Source organism: Syngnathus floridae, chromosome 8 (assembly GCF_059516105.1).
Source record: "Syngnathus floridae isolate MCC-2025c chromosome 8, RoL_Sflo_1.0, whole genome shotgun sequence".
Classification (NCBI taxonomy): domain Eukaryota; kingdom Metazoa; phylum Chordata; class Actinopteri; order Syngnathiformes; family Syngnathidae; genus Syngnathus; species Syngnathus floridae.
Genome location: NC_142420.1, coordinates 2,036,972 through 2,054,052, shown reverse-complemented (window position 1 = coordinate 2,054,052; position 17,081 = coordinate 2,036,972). Strand labels below are relative to the sequence as shown.

At 47.9% G+C, this 17,081-nt stretch overlaps 1 protein-coding gene across 1 annotated transcript; it reads right to left on the bottom strand.

Moving 5' to 3' along the window:
• Positions 1-724: 724 nt before the first annotated feature.
• Positions 725-16,853, bottom strand: xpo4 (exportin 4). Its single transcript, XM_088383039.1, has 24 exons — positions 16,769-16,853; positions 15,642-15,747; positions 15,414-15,555; positions 15,207-15,345; positions 15,015-15,131; positions 14,723-14,875; positions 10,570-10,683; positions 7,020-7,177; positions 5,796-5,970; positions 5,531-5,707; positions 5,308-5,450; positions 4,971-5,116; positions 4,657-4,834; positions 4,423-4,582; positions 4,162-4,331; positions 3,917-4,091; positions 3,620-3,826; positions 3,464-3,550; positions 3,216-3,396; positions 2,910-3,031; positions 2,705-2,835; positions 2,457-2,574; positions 2,295-2,387; positions 725-2,040 (listed from the first exon to the last, which is right to left on the bottom strand). The coding sequence occupies exons 1-24, from the start codon at positions 16,832-16,834 to the stop codon at positions 1,843-1,845; spliced, it is 3,456 nt and encodes a 1,151-aa protein (XP_088239165.1). The 5' UTR covers positions 16,835-16,853; the 3' UTR covers positions 725-1,842.
• Positions 16,854-17,081: the final 228 nt, after the last annotated feature.

The following is a 17,081-nucleotide window of genomic DNA, read 5'->3' as shown; positions in this document are numbered from 1 at the left end:
GTGGCCTGAGAGGAGAGTGTCCGCCCTGAGACTGGGAGGTCGTGGGTTCAAACCCCGGCCGAGTCATACCAGTGACTATAACAATGGTACCCATTTCTTCCTTGCTTGGCACTCAGTGGAAGGGGTTGAAATGGGGCCCCCCCCCTGCTGCTCACTTATACTCCGGTGCGACTTACAGTCCGAAAATTACGGTAAGTTCAAAAATATCAAAGGAAGTGATAAACAACTGAGGTGATTTGGTTGCATAAGCAAACCTAACCCTAAGCACAGCAAAAGCGAGAGCAAGCCAAACCCAAACCCTAAGCACAGCAAGAGCTCTGGTCGAGTGGTTAACGCCATTGCCTTCAATCAAATGAAAATATTTGTATCGATAGTTCATCCTGAGAGGAATTGTTCTTGCAAAAATTCTGCGGCCGTTGCAGTGCTCCCGTGGACTCATTTTCAACTCAGTTGTTAAGAAACACCACACCGTTGCACAGAGACAATTCTTGAGTCATATCAAATAAATGATTTTCAAACGGGTCCAAACAAGTTTTTCCGGTGGCACCTGCATAGGATAACTAGTGTTGGCTGGTGAGTGAACGAACGATTCGTTCAAAAAAGAACGAATCTTTTCCGCGAACGAGAGTGAACGAATCATTTCCTTCGTTCTTTTTTTTTCCTTTCATATATAACCTCAACCATAGTTTTGTCAAAGGTATACACGAATGAAAAGACCAGACGATTATTATTACAATACTTTTATGTAAACCTTCAAATGTGGTCAACACACACAGTGAGGGGGGCAAGCGTCTCTTGGCAAAGCTGTTCCTTATTCTTTATTTGAATTTAAGCACAAAGGTTCACTGCTGCACCTGCTGGGGTATAAAAACATTTCAGCTTCGGTGTGTCATGATGTTCCTCAAACAGAACAACAACTGTAAAAGGCTTGCAGGCAGATGCCTGCTCGCTCGCTCGCTCACTCGCTCACTCACTCACTCACTCACTCGCTCACTCACTCACTCACACAGACAGTACTGAGGACTGACAACCACGCACAACCTGTCTCTCTTGGTAAAACTTGAAGGCAGACTGCATTGACTACTTTTGTACAGTAGGTGGCGGTATTCACCAAAGACACTATAATAGAGTATGTGGTAGAATCCTGTATTAACGCAATTAGCAAATAATGAGCTTTGAGGTAAGAAAGCAAACTAGACAGCGTATTCAAGTTCTTGTGTTGTGTTTGTCAGTGTTAAACAATTGTTAAGGTTTTAAATGAGGATGAGGGTTTCAAATTAGCAAAGGTGGGCAATTGGCAAAATGTTGCTGGTCTGTCATTGTCAGTCTGTCATTCAATGAAACTGGTGGCCATTCCTTCAGTGACGGAAGGATTTATCAGTCCGTCAGTGACGGACGCCCATTTTGCTGACCTACACCTATAGTCCTCAGCATTTTGCCTTTGTCAATTAGCCATCTCTGCACATATATTTGTGTGTGTGTGTGTGTGTGTGTGTGTGTGTGTGTATATGAGGGGGCTCATGTACATGCCTTGCCTGAGTGCATATGACCATTCATTCTCTCAACATAATGGTCCTTCAACAAGTTCAAAAACTTCACCCTGGGGGAAAAAATAATATTAAAAATCTTTGTCACCTTCCAATAACATTGTATCGGTACGGGTGCGTGTGTGTCACCAGGCGCTTTCCCTGGCTTTTGTGTGGCTTGCCAGTCTGCCTGTCTGTCTGTCTGCACTGCAGTCCAGCGGTCGCTGTGGTGAGCGTCCTTCCCACGTACCCATAGTTCATTGCGGGCGTGGCCCGGCGTGAATCGGCACGGCGTGCTCGCATTCATCCATGGCGGCTACTTGACGCAGAGCAGGCCGCCCACGTTGGCCACAAAGTCGTCGAGGCTTTTGAGGAAGGCCATCTTCTGTTTGCGCTCCATGGCCGGCGGCGTGCTGCTGGCCGTCAGCGTGTTGAAAGCGGCCACCAGGCGGCCATAGATGACTGCGTCGCGCTGTGATGAGAGCAGCGACTCCACCAAATCTGAATACTCTGCCTGGAGCGTGACATCACAACAAGCTCTTGTTACATGCCAATGTACTCCACAATCATTTGTTGACCAATGTGATTTGATTGCATCACAATTCTATTATCATCATCATCATATTATCATCAGTAACCCAAATCTTCTTGAGCAAAAGGTTAGATAATACAATAAATACAACATAAGATTCATTGTAGTATCGCGCTATAACGATAACTGGGCATCTTCATTCATCTCAAGTCAACTTTGAATCCGTGTCATCTGACCTGGTGCAGACAGACTAGCGTGTAAAGCGCTTCTCCGGCCGCCACCGTCATCTCTGTGTTGTGTTTCTGCAGCACCAACATGTCAAAGACCAGCTGCAACATAGACCGCACGTTAACAAACGGCAAATGGACATGTCTGGGTGTGTGTGTCTGTGGGCGTGCCTTGAGGAAGTGTCGAGTGGCCATGAAAAGCGGCGTGTCCTTCTCCTGGTTTTTGGCGCACTGCTCGGCCAATGGCGACAAAGCTTCCAAACACAGCTGACTGATCTCGGAACCCATACTGAACACTTGTGTTAAGGTTGTACGCTTGGAGAAATAAACGGCACAGCGCACAAACATTGCTACTTTGACCAGCTGTCTTGACACAAATCCACGTCATGGGTCACTTTGGCCTCGCACGAGGAGGATACGAGGTCATCCCGAGCTCCAGCGAGAACATGAGGCTCTTGAAGAGATCCTCGGGTAGTTGCGGGATCTTCTCTGGGAAGATCTCGCAGATGAAGGTGATGAGCTTGTAATACTGGTTGCACAAAGAAGGAAACTGCGGAACACCATAAAGCAAAGACGTCCGTCAGTTTTCTTTCCACGGCAGCTCCCGTAAAAATCTGAACTAACCTTGAGAAGGTCTTGTGACATGAGAGGGAGAACGATGTTGACACCGTACAGAACCACGTCTGCGGCAGACACCGGACGACTGGATGCCGGCGTGCCCTGGTCTTGGCTACGGAACACCTCGTCTGCAAGGTATAAATGCAACCAATTTCAACGTTTGACCCTCAAAAACATTTTTCTTTGGAAACAGCGCATCTCTTTAAAAAAAATTAAAAATAAATTGCAGACAAATCTCAAAATGAATAAAAAATCGCACACTTCCTGTTTGGTTCAGCATATGGTTACAAAAGCCAAGAATGTGCACCGCACCCGTGTCACTGAAGTCGATGAACTCTTTGGACAGCAGGTTGGTGAGCAGCTCCATGATGAGAAGCAGGTCTTGGTACTGGTCCTCCTCGGCGGCCGAGTCGCTTCGCTTCCTGCTCTGGTTGTTCTTGGAGTAAACTTGCAGCAGCGTCAGGCACGCCTCGTACAGCTTCATCGACTTGTTCTGCACGCACGCACGCCGTTCTGGCTTACTTCTACATTTCTGTTGTGCAAGGGCGGCGGTTACCAACCTCGCCCAGGTAGCAGATCTGCTTGTGAGCCACCTCCACAAAGACCTCAATGATCAGGTTGATGGTCTCCGGCGTGTTGCTGTACACCTGAGACCAACACGCGTGTGATAAATGACACATCCCAAACATCCGCCTTTTGTGGGTCACCGTCCTGACCTCCATGAGTCCGATGCAGCTGGACAGAAAGTCCATGAGGAAGGAGAAGAGCGAGGCCACGTTGTCGATCTGCGTGGCCTCGGCGATGCCGCACAGGGCCTCCAGCGTGGCCACAATCTCCTGCTTGACCGCCTCCTCCTGGCTGATCTGGGCAAAGTTCTCCTGGTTGATGAGGTTGAGGAAGCGCTGCTGTAGCGGGTGCAGCACCTGAAAGCAAGCCCATGCAGAGGCAATGAGAAAATCATTTTTATAAATCTACAAATCCATTTATAAAAAGATATGTTGCAGGTGCATTACCTCTGCCCAGTACTGCTGCTTGGTGTCCGAGTCCATTTGGGCGAAGCCCCCCAGCACCAGAGCCTTCATGAGGCTTCTCTGCACCGAGCTGGACAGCAAGTGCAGCGGCGGGCTGCGTCCGGCGAACTGCTTGGCCAGGTTCCACCAGCTCTCGCACTGCACCGCCATGTTGGCCCTGCTCCGACGGGACGAGGGAGTCGTTACGACACCGTCTTCAGAGTCGGCCGGGCCTGAGCGGGCCTCACCTCTCCCGCCGCTCCACCAGCGTCACCAACAGTTCCACCGTGTCGTTGGCCAGCTCGGCCTCTGAGCTCCACACCGACAGGTTGGTGATGACTTTCTCCAGCAGGTAGCCCACGATCCACTGGGCGCCCTCCGTGTCCGAGCCGAAGGCCGTGCTGAAGGGGACGCTGACCTGAGGGGAACAGGTGGAGGGACAAAACAAAGTTAGTCCAGTGCAAAATAATTTCATGAGTACAGGCAACAATTACACGCAGGTGCATCACCTGTTGGTAGAGCTTCTCGTCCACGAGCAGGTAGGTCTTGGCCCAGCGCCTCAGGAACCAAACGATGTCTTTGCCCATCTGAGGACTCAACAGCTGTGTCAAACTGGCTCTGCTGGCCCTGGATTCCACCTCGGACGTCCTGAGCACGGCCGACAGCAACCTCACAAATGCAAAGACATTTATAAAGTCGACCGTAGGGGTAAAGAAGATAAAAGAAGGTCCCGGTGGGAGTACCTGATGACCGGGTCGGTCCGATCGAAGCCTGGGATGGACGAGGCTCTTTCTCCCGGCGAGCCCAGGATCTGCAGCGTGGTGTTCATATCCACTTCTGTCGAGCGCTTGACCGAGAACTCCATTACCTCGGAGGGGATCAGCGGCGTCTCGCCCTGGGGGTCGTCCGCCAGGAGGTAGCCTGGACGCCGCACACAACGCATTCAAAAACAAGGACAGCGCTGTAGCATTCAAAGCTAAGCACGTCGGAAGCTAACGTTAGGATGTGCATTTATTTCTGCAGCGCAACCTAAGCTTGTGTCAAGGTTCTCGCTGACCTGAGACCAAGATGAGCCAGTGGATGTCCTCGTAGAGGTCGTCCAGTACTTTGCGGTCCACTGACGTCAGGTCCGATGAGGACATCAAGTGCTGCTGAGTCCTTTGGAGCTGACCGTGGAGCCGAGTCACGCGGTCCTCCAGGAGGCTGCCGGCAACAACACAACAAACATCACACTCAAACCAGAGGTGTGTTTTCAGGCAAGCAGCATTTAAAATAAATTGGATCTTGGAGACTTGCCGCTCATTGGTGCGTCCCATAAAAAAATCACTTTGAGTATACTTCATAACGTCTCGGTATGTCATTCCTCTACTGTCCCAAAGCTCGAGTGTGTTTACCTGGTGAGGAGGGGGATGCAGTGGTCTGAAGCCACCCGGCCCAGCGTGCCAATGCTGGACAGCTGATCCGAGAACAGCTCTCTGTCGTCTTCTTGGAGCTCGTTGATCTCCTCCTCCTCGTGGGACGACACGCCGTTCACCGACTGAGAAAGCAAAGGGGGGGGGGGGGGGGTCAGTCAGAACGGGAGTTCATCTAGCTATTCCAAGCTATTCTGAATCTGACCAGGTTGCGGGTGCCGTCGGGCGCGGCCAGGTGACACTGGATGTAGGCGTTGAAGACCTGCACGGCGGGCTGGATGAAGCAGCCGCGAGGGAAATGCTCCTCGTCCTGCACTAGCGTCAGCCACGACTCCAGCAACCTGTCGTAGGCCTCCATGTACACCATGTCGTCCTTGTCCAGCTAGAAAGACACAAATGCTGGTCTTGAATGTCTTCTTAGGTCTACTCATGACAGACATTGTTGAGGGAAACGGGCAGCAGCAACTCACCACCTCCTCCAGGGCGGCGCTGCGCCCGAAGGAGCAGGTGAGCAGCGTGAGGCAGTTGATGAAGGATGTGAAGAGGTCGCTGGGCAGCGCCGTCAACACGCTCTTGGGGAACATGGTGATCAGGTTGAAAATGATGTTGGAGATGCCCACCGCCTCAGAGTCCTCGATTTCGATGCTGGAAGAAAACAAAAAAATTGTTTATTCATTCATTCCATTGTTTCCTAAAGGCATTTTTCTGATGCAATAAACACATTTTGATATTTCTGTGGCAGTTAACTTCCCTTTTACTTATTTTTTTTTTTACGCTGACCGTTAATCAATGTTAATGGTCCGTGTAAAAAAAAAAAAAAAAAAAAGCAGTTAGCACTTCGAAGTGCTGTTTTTAGCCACCCGCCGCTACACAATACTAAGCTTTGTCCTCGTCACCTTGCCTAAAAGGCAACATGGAAATAGGCCAGGCCGCCTTAAAATGGCCGATTAAAACTATAAATACGCTGTGAGTCAACACAATGTTGTGGATTGGCGTGCGATCCCTCGATTTGAAGCGTCGCCGCGAGGGGAAACTGCGTGAAACTGGGACCACTGCGCAGCTGTGGAAAATTGCCGCAGGTCGCGTCATCCTCGCGCTCGAGTCTGAGGAGCAATTTGCGTGGACATTTGGGGCTCACGTGGAAAGCTGACCTCGGTTTGGCCTCAGCATGCGTAGCGGAAAGCACAATTGTTTTTGAAAAATGTCCAAAAAAATGTTACTCCTCTGAGCTAAAGTATATCAAAAATAAAAGCGCAAAAATACAAAAAATGCGACGAGCTAAATCAAGACGCAACTTTTCATGGGTCCTCTTCTTTTTTTGTACTTCATAAAAAACAGCAGCCGTGTGAAACATGACAAATTCTGTGAAGCGCAATAAACTCAAAAAGTAACTTCCAACAACAACTTTGATTTCCCTGCTCCATTAAAAGCGACATTCCAGGTCACACATGGTGTGGAAAACACATAGAGGCCAAAGTGTGAGCAAAAATGCTCATTCAGCGCCCATTGGCCGTCCAGCTACGCTACGCGTGGTTTTCCAATGAGGCAATTGGAAGGAAAAAAAAAAAAGCTCCAAGAATAGGTGATTACAGACGGCCATGCGACAGAGCTTTTTTTTTTTTTTTAAAAAAAAAGCTGCATGCGTTCAATACAACCCAACACTCCAGATGATTTCTAGTTTGACATGCACTGACCCGTTGATCATGCTGAGCAGGCCCTCCACCAGGTGGGCCAGGTAGGAGATCTGGGCGCTCTCGTCCGGGAAGACGGGTCCGTGCATGGAGGCCAGCTGGGCCAGACACTGCAGGGAGTCCTGGGCCATGTCCGAGTCCTCGCGGATCTTCCTGTGGACCTGGAAAAAAAATAGGATTTCACCAAGGATAAGGCTCACATTTTTTTAAATAAAATATGGCAACATAGGTTGAAAAATGTGAAGGTTTTGATCGCTGTCCAAAGTGAGTGGGTTTCCAGTCCGAGGGTTACTAGTCTACAAGCATTCGATTTCAAATGTAGAACTCTCAAGCACAAATGGGAAACAAATTTCCTGCCTCATCCTCAGATGACTGTAAGTGAATAACACACACACACACACGCACAATATTGGAGATGGAACACACATCCATTATCTAATAACAGTAGCAACATGCCCACGAGACATGGCGCAGCATGCTTTAAATGAGAAAAATCCTATTTGTAGTGATTTATCTTTTTACCACTAAGAATATATTTTGTACTTTTGATATGAACACCCAACAACAATAGCAGCATGTGTTCACCATTTCAATAGTTGCGGCATGCTTTACACTGCATGTCGCCTTAAGGGTTAAGAGAGGTCAAAATGTGAGTTTTCCGTGCAAGCGCATGCTCAAGCACAAGTGTAAAACTTCCTGCCTACCCTTAGATGACATGAGGTGCTTAACTGCTCTGTCTCTCTTCCTCTCCCTCAACCAGACACAAGCACGGGCAGGTCTTTAAAGCCTCAATCAAACTCAAGAGTGGAAAAACATCCCGATGAGCTCTCGGTCATGACCACCTCGGCAACATGTGTTTCCATTGACACTACGCAACGCACATCTGGACCTCCGCCGCCTCCCTGGCCTTAATGTCCGTTCTGCCGGCGCATGGCTCCAACTTCCCTCCCGTCTTCCCTTTACGGCTAAGATGCTAACGCGGCGTAGCAGCTGTGGCGCCGCTACACTCCCGCCGCCGCTGCTGCTTCCACGATGTGAAGTCATCGGCTGGAGGGAGGCAGGAGGGAGGGAGGCAGGAGGCAGGAGGGAGGGTACAAGGCAGCTGCGCTAGCAAATGATGTGTGCCATACCGCTCATGTCTGACTATTGTTAGCGTGTATACGTGTGTGCGCGGGCGCGTGTGTGTGTGAGGGAGAGAAGGGGTGAGAGAGAGCCCGAGATACCTCTGCAAGAAACCTAACAATGGTATTAATGCACACTAATTAATCAATGAACAGCAAAGCCCCGGAAGGGTTGTTTGTGTCGTTGTCAAGGTAACTAATTCCGTGCTAATGCTGCGTTCGCTGACTGTAGGAAATTCCCTCTTGAGCTTGAGGCGATGATTTATTTACTACACAGGCCTCAATGTAAAAATGTTTCACCACGATTAGCAGTCGTACGAGGCCAAGTGCGAAAAGCCGACTCAGTGATCTCCGTAGACAAAAATGTCCAAAGATCAAAGTTGTAAAATGCAATTCGAGACAAAATGGCAGCCTCACTGATCATTTGTGGGCATGTCTTTTTCACGGGTCCACCCGTGATAAACACTACGACCAATTTTCATGTTGCTAAGTAAGACTGGCCTCGAGGAAGAATTATTAAAAAAAAAGATTCCATTTTGGGGTGGCGAGTGTTTAATATAAACAACATTTGATAGCACAAAAGAAGAGGGCGGCTTTTACGACGGGGGATAACAAAAGGGAGGAGAGAGTGGAGATGAGGATGCTATTTATAGAAGGAGACAAAGCCTGGCTGGTGTGCGTTCCCCCCTGAGGCTCATCTTTCCCATCGTTTGTCTGGCATCAACACATCGCCTATTGTCTTTCCATCGCAACACATGCTGAGTGACACACTCTTGTTTGACCTTGGAAGACGTGTCGCTACGCCAAAGAGGGGCATTTCTGAAATGTACTGGGGGGGGTCTGCATTAGGGAAGAGGCCTGATTAATTGATCTTCCGGGCAATCTCACTCAGCAGGCCCCGCGGCCAGTTTCACTTGGCAACGTGAAATTTGTTCGGCATGCGCACAAGTGACTCTTTGGAAAAAAACAGCCTGGTTTCAGTCAACAAAAGGGAATTGGGCGTTTATATTTATCTGGAGTAAACCCACAAAAAAATTCAAGACGCCAAGCATTTTGGAGCTGTTTGATCCAATACCCGGGAATCTTTTTAAAATAAACTTCAAAGATTGCATCCAAATTTGAGACGTGTGACAATCTTGGAAATGAATCAAGATTGAATACTGGCGACATACGCTATGTTTTGCGTGTACTGCCATGGGAGACGTCAACTGTAACGATAAATTGATAATTGATTGTCAACTGTGCACACAAACATCCATTCTTCTGGAGTGAAACTACATAACCTCAAGAAACGCAAACACTGCCCCGAGTCACATGGTTTTTAATAAGTCAAAGAGGGGCTCAAAACGTATTCCGGGAAATTACACCGCATTCTCCGGTGCGGTTTAAGGATTTTCTTCCCTTCTCTGGCCAAACTCCTCATCGGCCCCCTCCTAAGACCCTCAAGCCGGGAAAATTCATTTGATTTCCTGCGAGCACTGCCACATTTATAACCGAGCGCTGCAGGAATATGGAGACTGCGGAGTAGGGTTGTGGGGAAGCCTCAGACATCCCAGTGGCATGTCTTTTGTGTTTCACCCCCACCCCCCCCACACACACAAACACACACCTGCTGCCCGTATGTATGCAAGAGACAACAGCAGAGTCCATTAAATTGAAGAAAGGCACAACATGGAGACGTCGCACACGCCAAAGTTGACATAGTCTCCCAGGGGCCGACATGACCCCCCCCAAACCAAACACACACAGTTGGACAGCTGAGGGCATCTACAACAACAAACATTGGAGCTACTAGAAATACCAGAGCCGCAGACGAGGCGGAAACCTGACACAGGTTGCAAGCATTCTGGACATTCAATATTTTGGGTTGATTAGCAGCATAGCTTGTTAGCTCGCTCATTTTCAGGTCTGGCCAAGCATAGATGCCGTCTTAAAAAACATAAATTGAGTGAAGGCACGGTATCCAAGGAAACAGAAAGCAGCGAGTAATGATGTAGGTCCCAAAAAGCAAACAAGGTGCCACAGCCCGTTTAGGCAGCAAAGTGGTCTGAATCAATCCACCCAAACTAATGATCAAATCAACCCCACTGCTTCAGTTTCCATTTAGGCAGGAAACAAGTTGGGTCTGAATGGATGCGGGTGCTCCCCGTGATTTTTCTTTCTTTTCTTTTTTGAAAAGCTTAATACCACTACCAACCCACTTTTGGATTTCACCCTGTTTATGCAGCAAACAAGATGGGGTAGCTTTTGATGATGGTACTAGAAAAGCATCTAAAGGCTTCTCCAATTACACATAGTGACAGCTGGCACCAAAATTTCAAACCTAGGTCAAAACCTTTGCAAAAACTTGTCATTCATGAGGACGTGTGTGCCAAAGTTTTAGTTTGCCAGCACAAGTGGTTGGGATGAATAAGAGGAAGTGATATACTCACCGTGAAGAAGAGGTCCATGACTCTGGTGTCCAGCAGCGCCTCCCTCCAGGTCTCGGTGGGCTTGAGCATGACGTTCTGCGCCGCCTCGAACATGGCGATGTAGTGGCGACCCAGTGACCCGCTGCCCGTTAAGGCCAACAGCAGCATAGTGTGGCTTCCGCTTTCAAGTTCACCCGACCCCTCCTCTGCCTCGTCGGGAGACGAGCCCGGCGCAAATGTGCAGAAAGGATCAGCCTTCAGACGCATTCAACACCGGGACACGCCCCCACCTCATTCCTCAGCCAATCGGCTCGCACACAGCGTGTGTCTTAACCCGCTATCGTGTCTGTGTCCACTTCTTTCTTTTGCTGCAAACTAGAGCTTCTTAAGCTGCCTTCACAAAGTCAACATTCAAACGTACATAACAGATTTTAAAAGATGTATTAAATAAACAGGACCACGATGGCAACCCTTTTGTTGATTTTTCTTAAATATATAAAGAGAATACTTGATACAAAAAAAATCGAAATATTTTGAGGATTTTTGAAGTGGAGATGAAAGTCACAGTTGCTCCAAATAAAAATAAAGTGTCAATCTCCTGTCACTCAAAGTGCCAGGAGGGCTCCCAAGCCATTTTGTCAGCGCTCGTCTATGCTGAGATGCCGCGCGCATCGTTTGACAAACTAGCTAACGGAGGAATGTGTCATCAAAGCCGAGCGGCGGGCGGCAGAGGGCGGCCGGGTCGCCGGCGCATTCCAGCCGCCGCCGCCGCCCACGCCCCGCGCCGCACCGCACGCCGCAATGCACTTTGGGCCCACGAGTTGGCACCTGTCAAACGCAGAGCGCGGCGGTAAAAATAGCCACGGTGGAGGCGGAGGACCTCGCAGTGAACTTTGGCAAGGAGGGACGGAATGAGGGTGATGGAAAGAAGCGCCGTCCAGGAGAAGACGCACCGGTCCTGTCCCCGGGGAGCTCGCGCGGTGGCAACAGGGGTCCGACAAGGCCTCGAGAGAGCTCGGGAACGATAAGTGCACATTATGCAGTCGGAGCCACGTGTTAAATAAAGTGGGCTCCACAATTTAGCGGCTTTGCAGGGAGTCTTAACGGGCCTGACATCACCTGTCGCTTTGATATACACTTGACCCGCTGCAAATTTGTTTTCATGTGGTTCTTACATTTTTGGGGGAAATTCCACAGTTGGGGAAAAAAAAATACTATTTTTAAAAATAACTCATGTACTATGTGTGGCGATACAAACACATTCCTTGTGCTTGTGTGTGTGCTGGAAGGATAAGCATCACTTTAAACAAAACAACCGCATACTTCCCCCTTCTTGACAAACAACACACAAAACGGACCGTGTGTGTGTGCGTATGTGCCGACGTGTGTCACGCGCATGTTTGCCAGATGACGAATGTGTGCGTGAGAGGAGTGACGAGGACATGTGGCGGCGCTTTGCTGGCTTTTTAAAAGGCATCACCTGCTGCCGTTTCAAGCCCGCTGGCTCCTAATAGCTGCGGTGCCGCCTCGCTTTCTCCACACAAGTACACACCAAATTACACACGTACGCACACAACTAAATGCGGGTCAACGAGTGAAGAGGGCCAAAGACACACACGCCGTTAACATGTTACGAGCGCCTTCGCACATAAACACAACTGCATTAACAGTACAGTGAACTTTTCAGCTCAGGTACACACGATTCTACACGTGTGTGTGTCAGTGTGGGCTTTTTTTCCCTCTTGGGATTATTTATAGTCATCGTTTCAATTTCCCATGCAAAATTGGGGCAATTTTGAACGCAGCGATTGAATTATAGCACACCAGGTGTGTGCATGTGAACTATTTAGCTCCAAGTTTTTTTCTTCTCCTGGCTTTGTGGATTGGTTCCAGTCATTGTGTTTATTTCTACTGCGCAAGGTGGCGGTTATCACGAAAAAGTGCCAAAAGGAGCGATTGCGTTAATACGAAAAGGTTTCTTTCTAGGCCGTTTTCCAAGCTCGTCGTCGCGTAACCACGGTGACCGAGAGAGGCCCAAACAAACAAGAGCTAACATTTAGCAAGGCGCTAACGGCTCTGAGACACTCTATCCGCGTTGAATATGAAAAGGAGCTAAACACAGAGCAGCTGGACTTCTTCATTGTGTCCTCATTGCCTCTGCAAATAGCCAACAAACAGATTAGCCGGCTAATCTCCAGGCGGCCTTGCTGCTGTGCGCGCGTGTGCAGCTAACGGATTAGCAAGCTTCTACTGTATCCTCTATTCATTACGCTTGATCCTGGCGGCCGCCTCGCGGCGCTATGCTAAGGCGCGTGTTGGGGTTTAAGGGACGCATCCCTCCCTAAATCCCGCCATGTGGAATAACAGTCCGGCACCCGTCTCCCGTTGTCGTTGGCTGCCCGAAAGCTTTGTCTCCAATCATACAGCTGTCAGCGGGGGACGAAGGACAATGTCTTGACAGGAGCGATAGAATTACCGTATTAACGAGCGCTCGACAATTTCGGATGTGGGGGAACAAAATGGTGACAGCGGATTCGAGTTTGTTTGTTCTGTTTATCTCTATTGTACAAGATGGCATTTATTAGCGTCTATTGAATCTCCGCAAAAATGTGGCAAAACTCTTGTTTTGTTATTTCATTAGAGTTTCTTTTGGAATTTTAAGTTGTCTGTCAAATAGACTCGTATTGCCTTTGTTTGGGCTAAAGCAGATGAAGCCTCTCCACTGATGACCCCTCAAACCCCCAAGGGTAAGAGTAGCTTCTTGTGAGGCCCGATTGGTGGGTGTGGGGTCCCAGCTCAACACTCAAGGGGCTTCACTACCTGGTTAATCGAAGAGTTCTAAAGTGGGAGCGTCACGCTTTCAGACCCAAACAAGCGCGCATTCCTGTCTGCTACAAAGCAGATGGTAGGCCGACCGAGAGCAAACGTGGAGACGGCGCGACGGCTCGATCGGTCTACCATCTGACCGCCGCCTTATTAGAAGCCCGCTTACTGGCGAGTGACACGGTGTGGCGCAGACGCTCGAGAGGACACGCGACACCCCCCTCGAGCCCGAGTGATGCCGCTTCAGAGAGCGTGGACGGACATGCCGCCCGCTTGAAGAACCCTAATGCGCGTACTTAAGTGAGCATGCTGCAATAAACTGCAGTGACTAAGACTGGGCACCCGTACGAGGTGGTGGCGTTTTTTTGGGTTTTTTTTTTCACTTTGTGGATTATTGGGTAACCACAATCTCTTTCAACTGTTGCCTAAAAAAACATAACTGCGGATGCAAACACACATGCGGATGACTTTCAAAGTTTGTCTTTAAGAAGACACACACAAATGCGCGCCGCGCATACCGAGGGGAGCCTGGAAAAAGGGGGGCAGGGTCTAAGGAATGATGTGCGCACACAGACACACACACATGCGCGAGTGGACACTTCTTTGAAAGTGATCCAGATCCCCTCAGATGCCAGGCTGGTTAGGATTTAGGATTTGTGCTCTCAACATGAGGCCAGCTGCACAGACAACACATGTGCATGCTGGAGATGCACCGCAAAGTCATCCGCATGCGGTCATTGCTGGCCAGCGCACAGAGAGAAATAGAATGTAAGCAGTTTTCCCTTCTTGAGTAGATGGTTTGGAAAATATAGTTTTTCTTTTTCTTAAATAGACAATGAATGTGTATTTAATTGTTCTTATTTTATTATATCATTTTTTAAAAATAATATTGGTAAGTTATTTTTGGTATTTATATAAAAAAATGCATATTTTCTATTCATAGTTTGGTATAAATAATAAAAATGTTAACATTTTAATTCAATTAAATCCAAACCATCAATCATTATTAAATGATTCATTTTAATTTTTTTTGCAGCATAGGTTTTGGTGGAAAAACAGCTTAAATTATCCTAAATTGACTTTGCTGTAATTTCTTAAATTCATTTATGTATTAAATTATTTTTAATTCAATAATATTTTGATAAATTCATGTATTTCATTATATTTTTGCCAGTAATGTGTTTTTTACATTATCACACCAATTAAAATTTTTGGGGGGATTTTTGTTTCCTGTATGGATTTGTGCCCCTCAGTATGGACGTGACACAAGTCCCCTCCGAACACTGCCTTAATCGACTACTCTGGCCTAACTGATGACCTTTAAAGTGCGTGATGTGAAGGAAAGGATATGATTGGGCGGCAAGAAGTTCCAGCTGAGCACCTGATTGGCCAAGGCCAGGTAGCGTTGGAAGACGCACGACATCTGCGCGCTGAGGTTCTCGCGCCGGCTGAACTCCTGCAGGACCTCCATGGTCATGGCAAAGATCTGCCGAAGGCCGTCCTCCTAAAACGTATATATATACATATATGTTTATATTACTAAATAAAATTGTTATTTCTTACCTGTACAGTATTGGACTCCTATAAAGCATTTCTTTCCGGTGCCATTTTTTTCAAATTTTAAATGAAGGCGATGCACGCACCTGAAAGAGGCGCTTGCAGCTTCCATGGAACTCCATGCTCAGCCCGATGCTGCTGGTCTTGCTGGAGCTGGAGAACTCGCTGAGCAGCGCCGTTAGGATGGAGCAAGCCAACGTTTGCTGCAAAGCACAGGCACACGTTAATGTGCTGCCACCTGCTGGTTGCCAACTTGACTGCACTATGTGCATCTTTACCACGCTGGGGTTCCCGCTGCCGATGAGCTGTCCGACCTCCAGGAAGATACTTTTGCAGCTCACAGTTTTGTCGAGGGTGCCTCGCTTGACGATGACGGCCACGGCCAGCAGAATCTGCTCGCGCACGTACTTCTGCAAGCTAAAATAGACACACACACACTTTTAATTCCACCACACTTGGCAACTTCCTTCCCAGCGTGTCCTTACTTGGGTCTGTGCAGCACGTATGTGAGCAGGAAGGCTCGGAGGGACTCGATGCTGCTCTTCTCCAGGAGGATCCACTCCCTCACCACCGCCTCCATGATGGCAGTAGCAGCTTGAAACAGCACGTAATCCACTTTGCTGCTCTCTGAAACACAAGCGGCACACTCACTAGGACTGGTTCTCATCAAAAATGCCCGAGATGGTATTATGGTAACATGTGCGAGCACTCACCTAAAATGTGCTTACAAATGGCAAAGGGCGACTTTGACTTCCTGAAGGAGAGGAAGACGTGCTCGGCATGCTGCCGCTGCTCTGTGCTCACCATGGAAGGCGGTGCCTGAAAAACACAAGGAAGATGATTACAGTCTTAAATGACGAGAAAATAAATCATAAGATTATTGCCACATGAAAATCAAACTATAATAACGAGGGAAAGGGGAAAAAATAGGGAACGGGGAGGAGGAAAAGCAATGAGGCTTAATTCCAGCAAAAATGACAACTATCAAATCTAAAATAAATATGACTAATAAATACATCAGCCCAAGGTTACGATACTACTAGAAATCTTAATATGTAGATTAAGATTTCATAATAATTGAAGTTTTTTTTGCTTAAAAATTAGACCGCATTCACCAATGTTTACATTATTTGTACAACTTTATCTTTAAATGCTCATGCAACTAAGACATTTTCAAACAACAACTCGTAGAGTTACAAATAAAAGCCAACAAATAAAGTATTCTCATAAAATTGATTGCTATGTGGGTAGTTTGGGGTCACATACTGATTTAGCTGAGTGTTGCTATACAGTTATGTTAGGGACGGGGTCGACACTACTGGCTCTGGGGCCTCTACAATGCTAAGTTGGAGAGCTACTAGATAGTGATGACTAATTGGGGAAGATTCTGGCTTCGGGTTAGCTTTAAGATGCTCCATGGAAGACTGGAAAGCTGACCGGTGAAGCTAGGGGAGCTCCTGAAAACTCTGGGGAGCTGCTACACGCGTATCCCACCAATTAAGTGACTTTACACGGCGACTTCATTATTTGGTCTGAGAGTGGACCAAGCTGCTTTTGGCAACTTGGACACTTATATAGTACAGATACACAAAAAAGTGGCAGTTTCTAGAGCAGCATAAGGGTTTAAAGGTGGCCAAATGGCGAATATTGAGGGTAAAATTTTCGGGATGGGAAGAGAGAAGAAACAGCTTGGCCACGCATCGTTGCCGTTCCCGCTCAGGTCCAAAGTCTCGCCATGAAAAAGCGGTAAAGGCGAACCCTACAGACACTCGCCTCGCCTCAGCGCGTTCGTCTTAACATAGCATCTTATCGGCAGCCAGAAAGGCTTGTCATGTCTTACCATTAAAACTTTGGCAGCGCTTTCCAGCTGGGTGATGACTTCTGCCGCACCGAGCGCCGCCATCATGGATGCCGGGCCCTCGAAGATGACGCACCCGCGCGAGGCATTGTGGGTAACAATACACATAAAAATAACTTCCAGTAAACAAAAATTCCCGAAACTATCCTTTAGAAATAACTATTACTTTTTAAAAACTCATAAAACTGCAACTATTCTCTCTACCAAACCGCCACTTATTGACAAACAACTGTCAAGTAAATATACAGTATATACTTCTTTATAATTTTTAGGTTATGTATAAATCATAATAATT

Coding starts and splice junctions, on each gene's coding strand:
- xpo4 (XM_088383039.1), bottom strand. CDS start 16,834: ATGATGGCGGCGCTCGGTGCGGCAGAAGTCATCACCCAGCTGGAAAGC. Junction 15,556..15,641: donor CATTTGTAAGCACATTTTAG/GTGAGTGCTCGC, acceptor CTTGTGTTTCAG/AGAGCAGCAAAGTGGATTAC. Junction 5,708..5,795: donor GCGCCGCCCTGGAGGAGGTG/GTGAGTTGCTGC, acceptor GTGTCTTTCTAG/CTGGACAAGGACGACATGGT.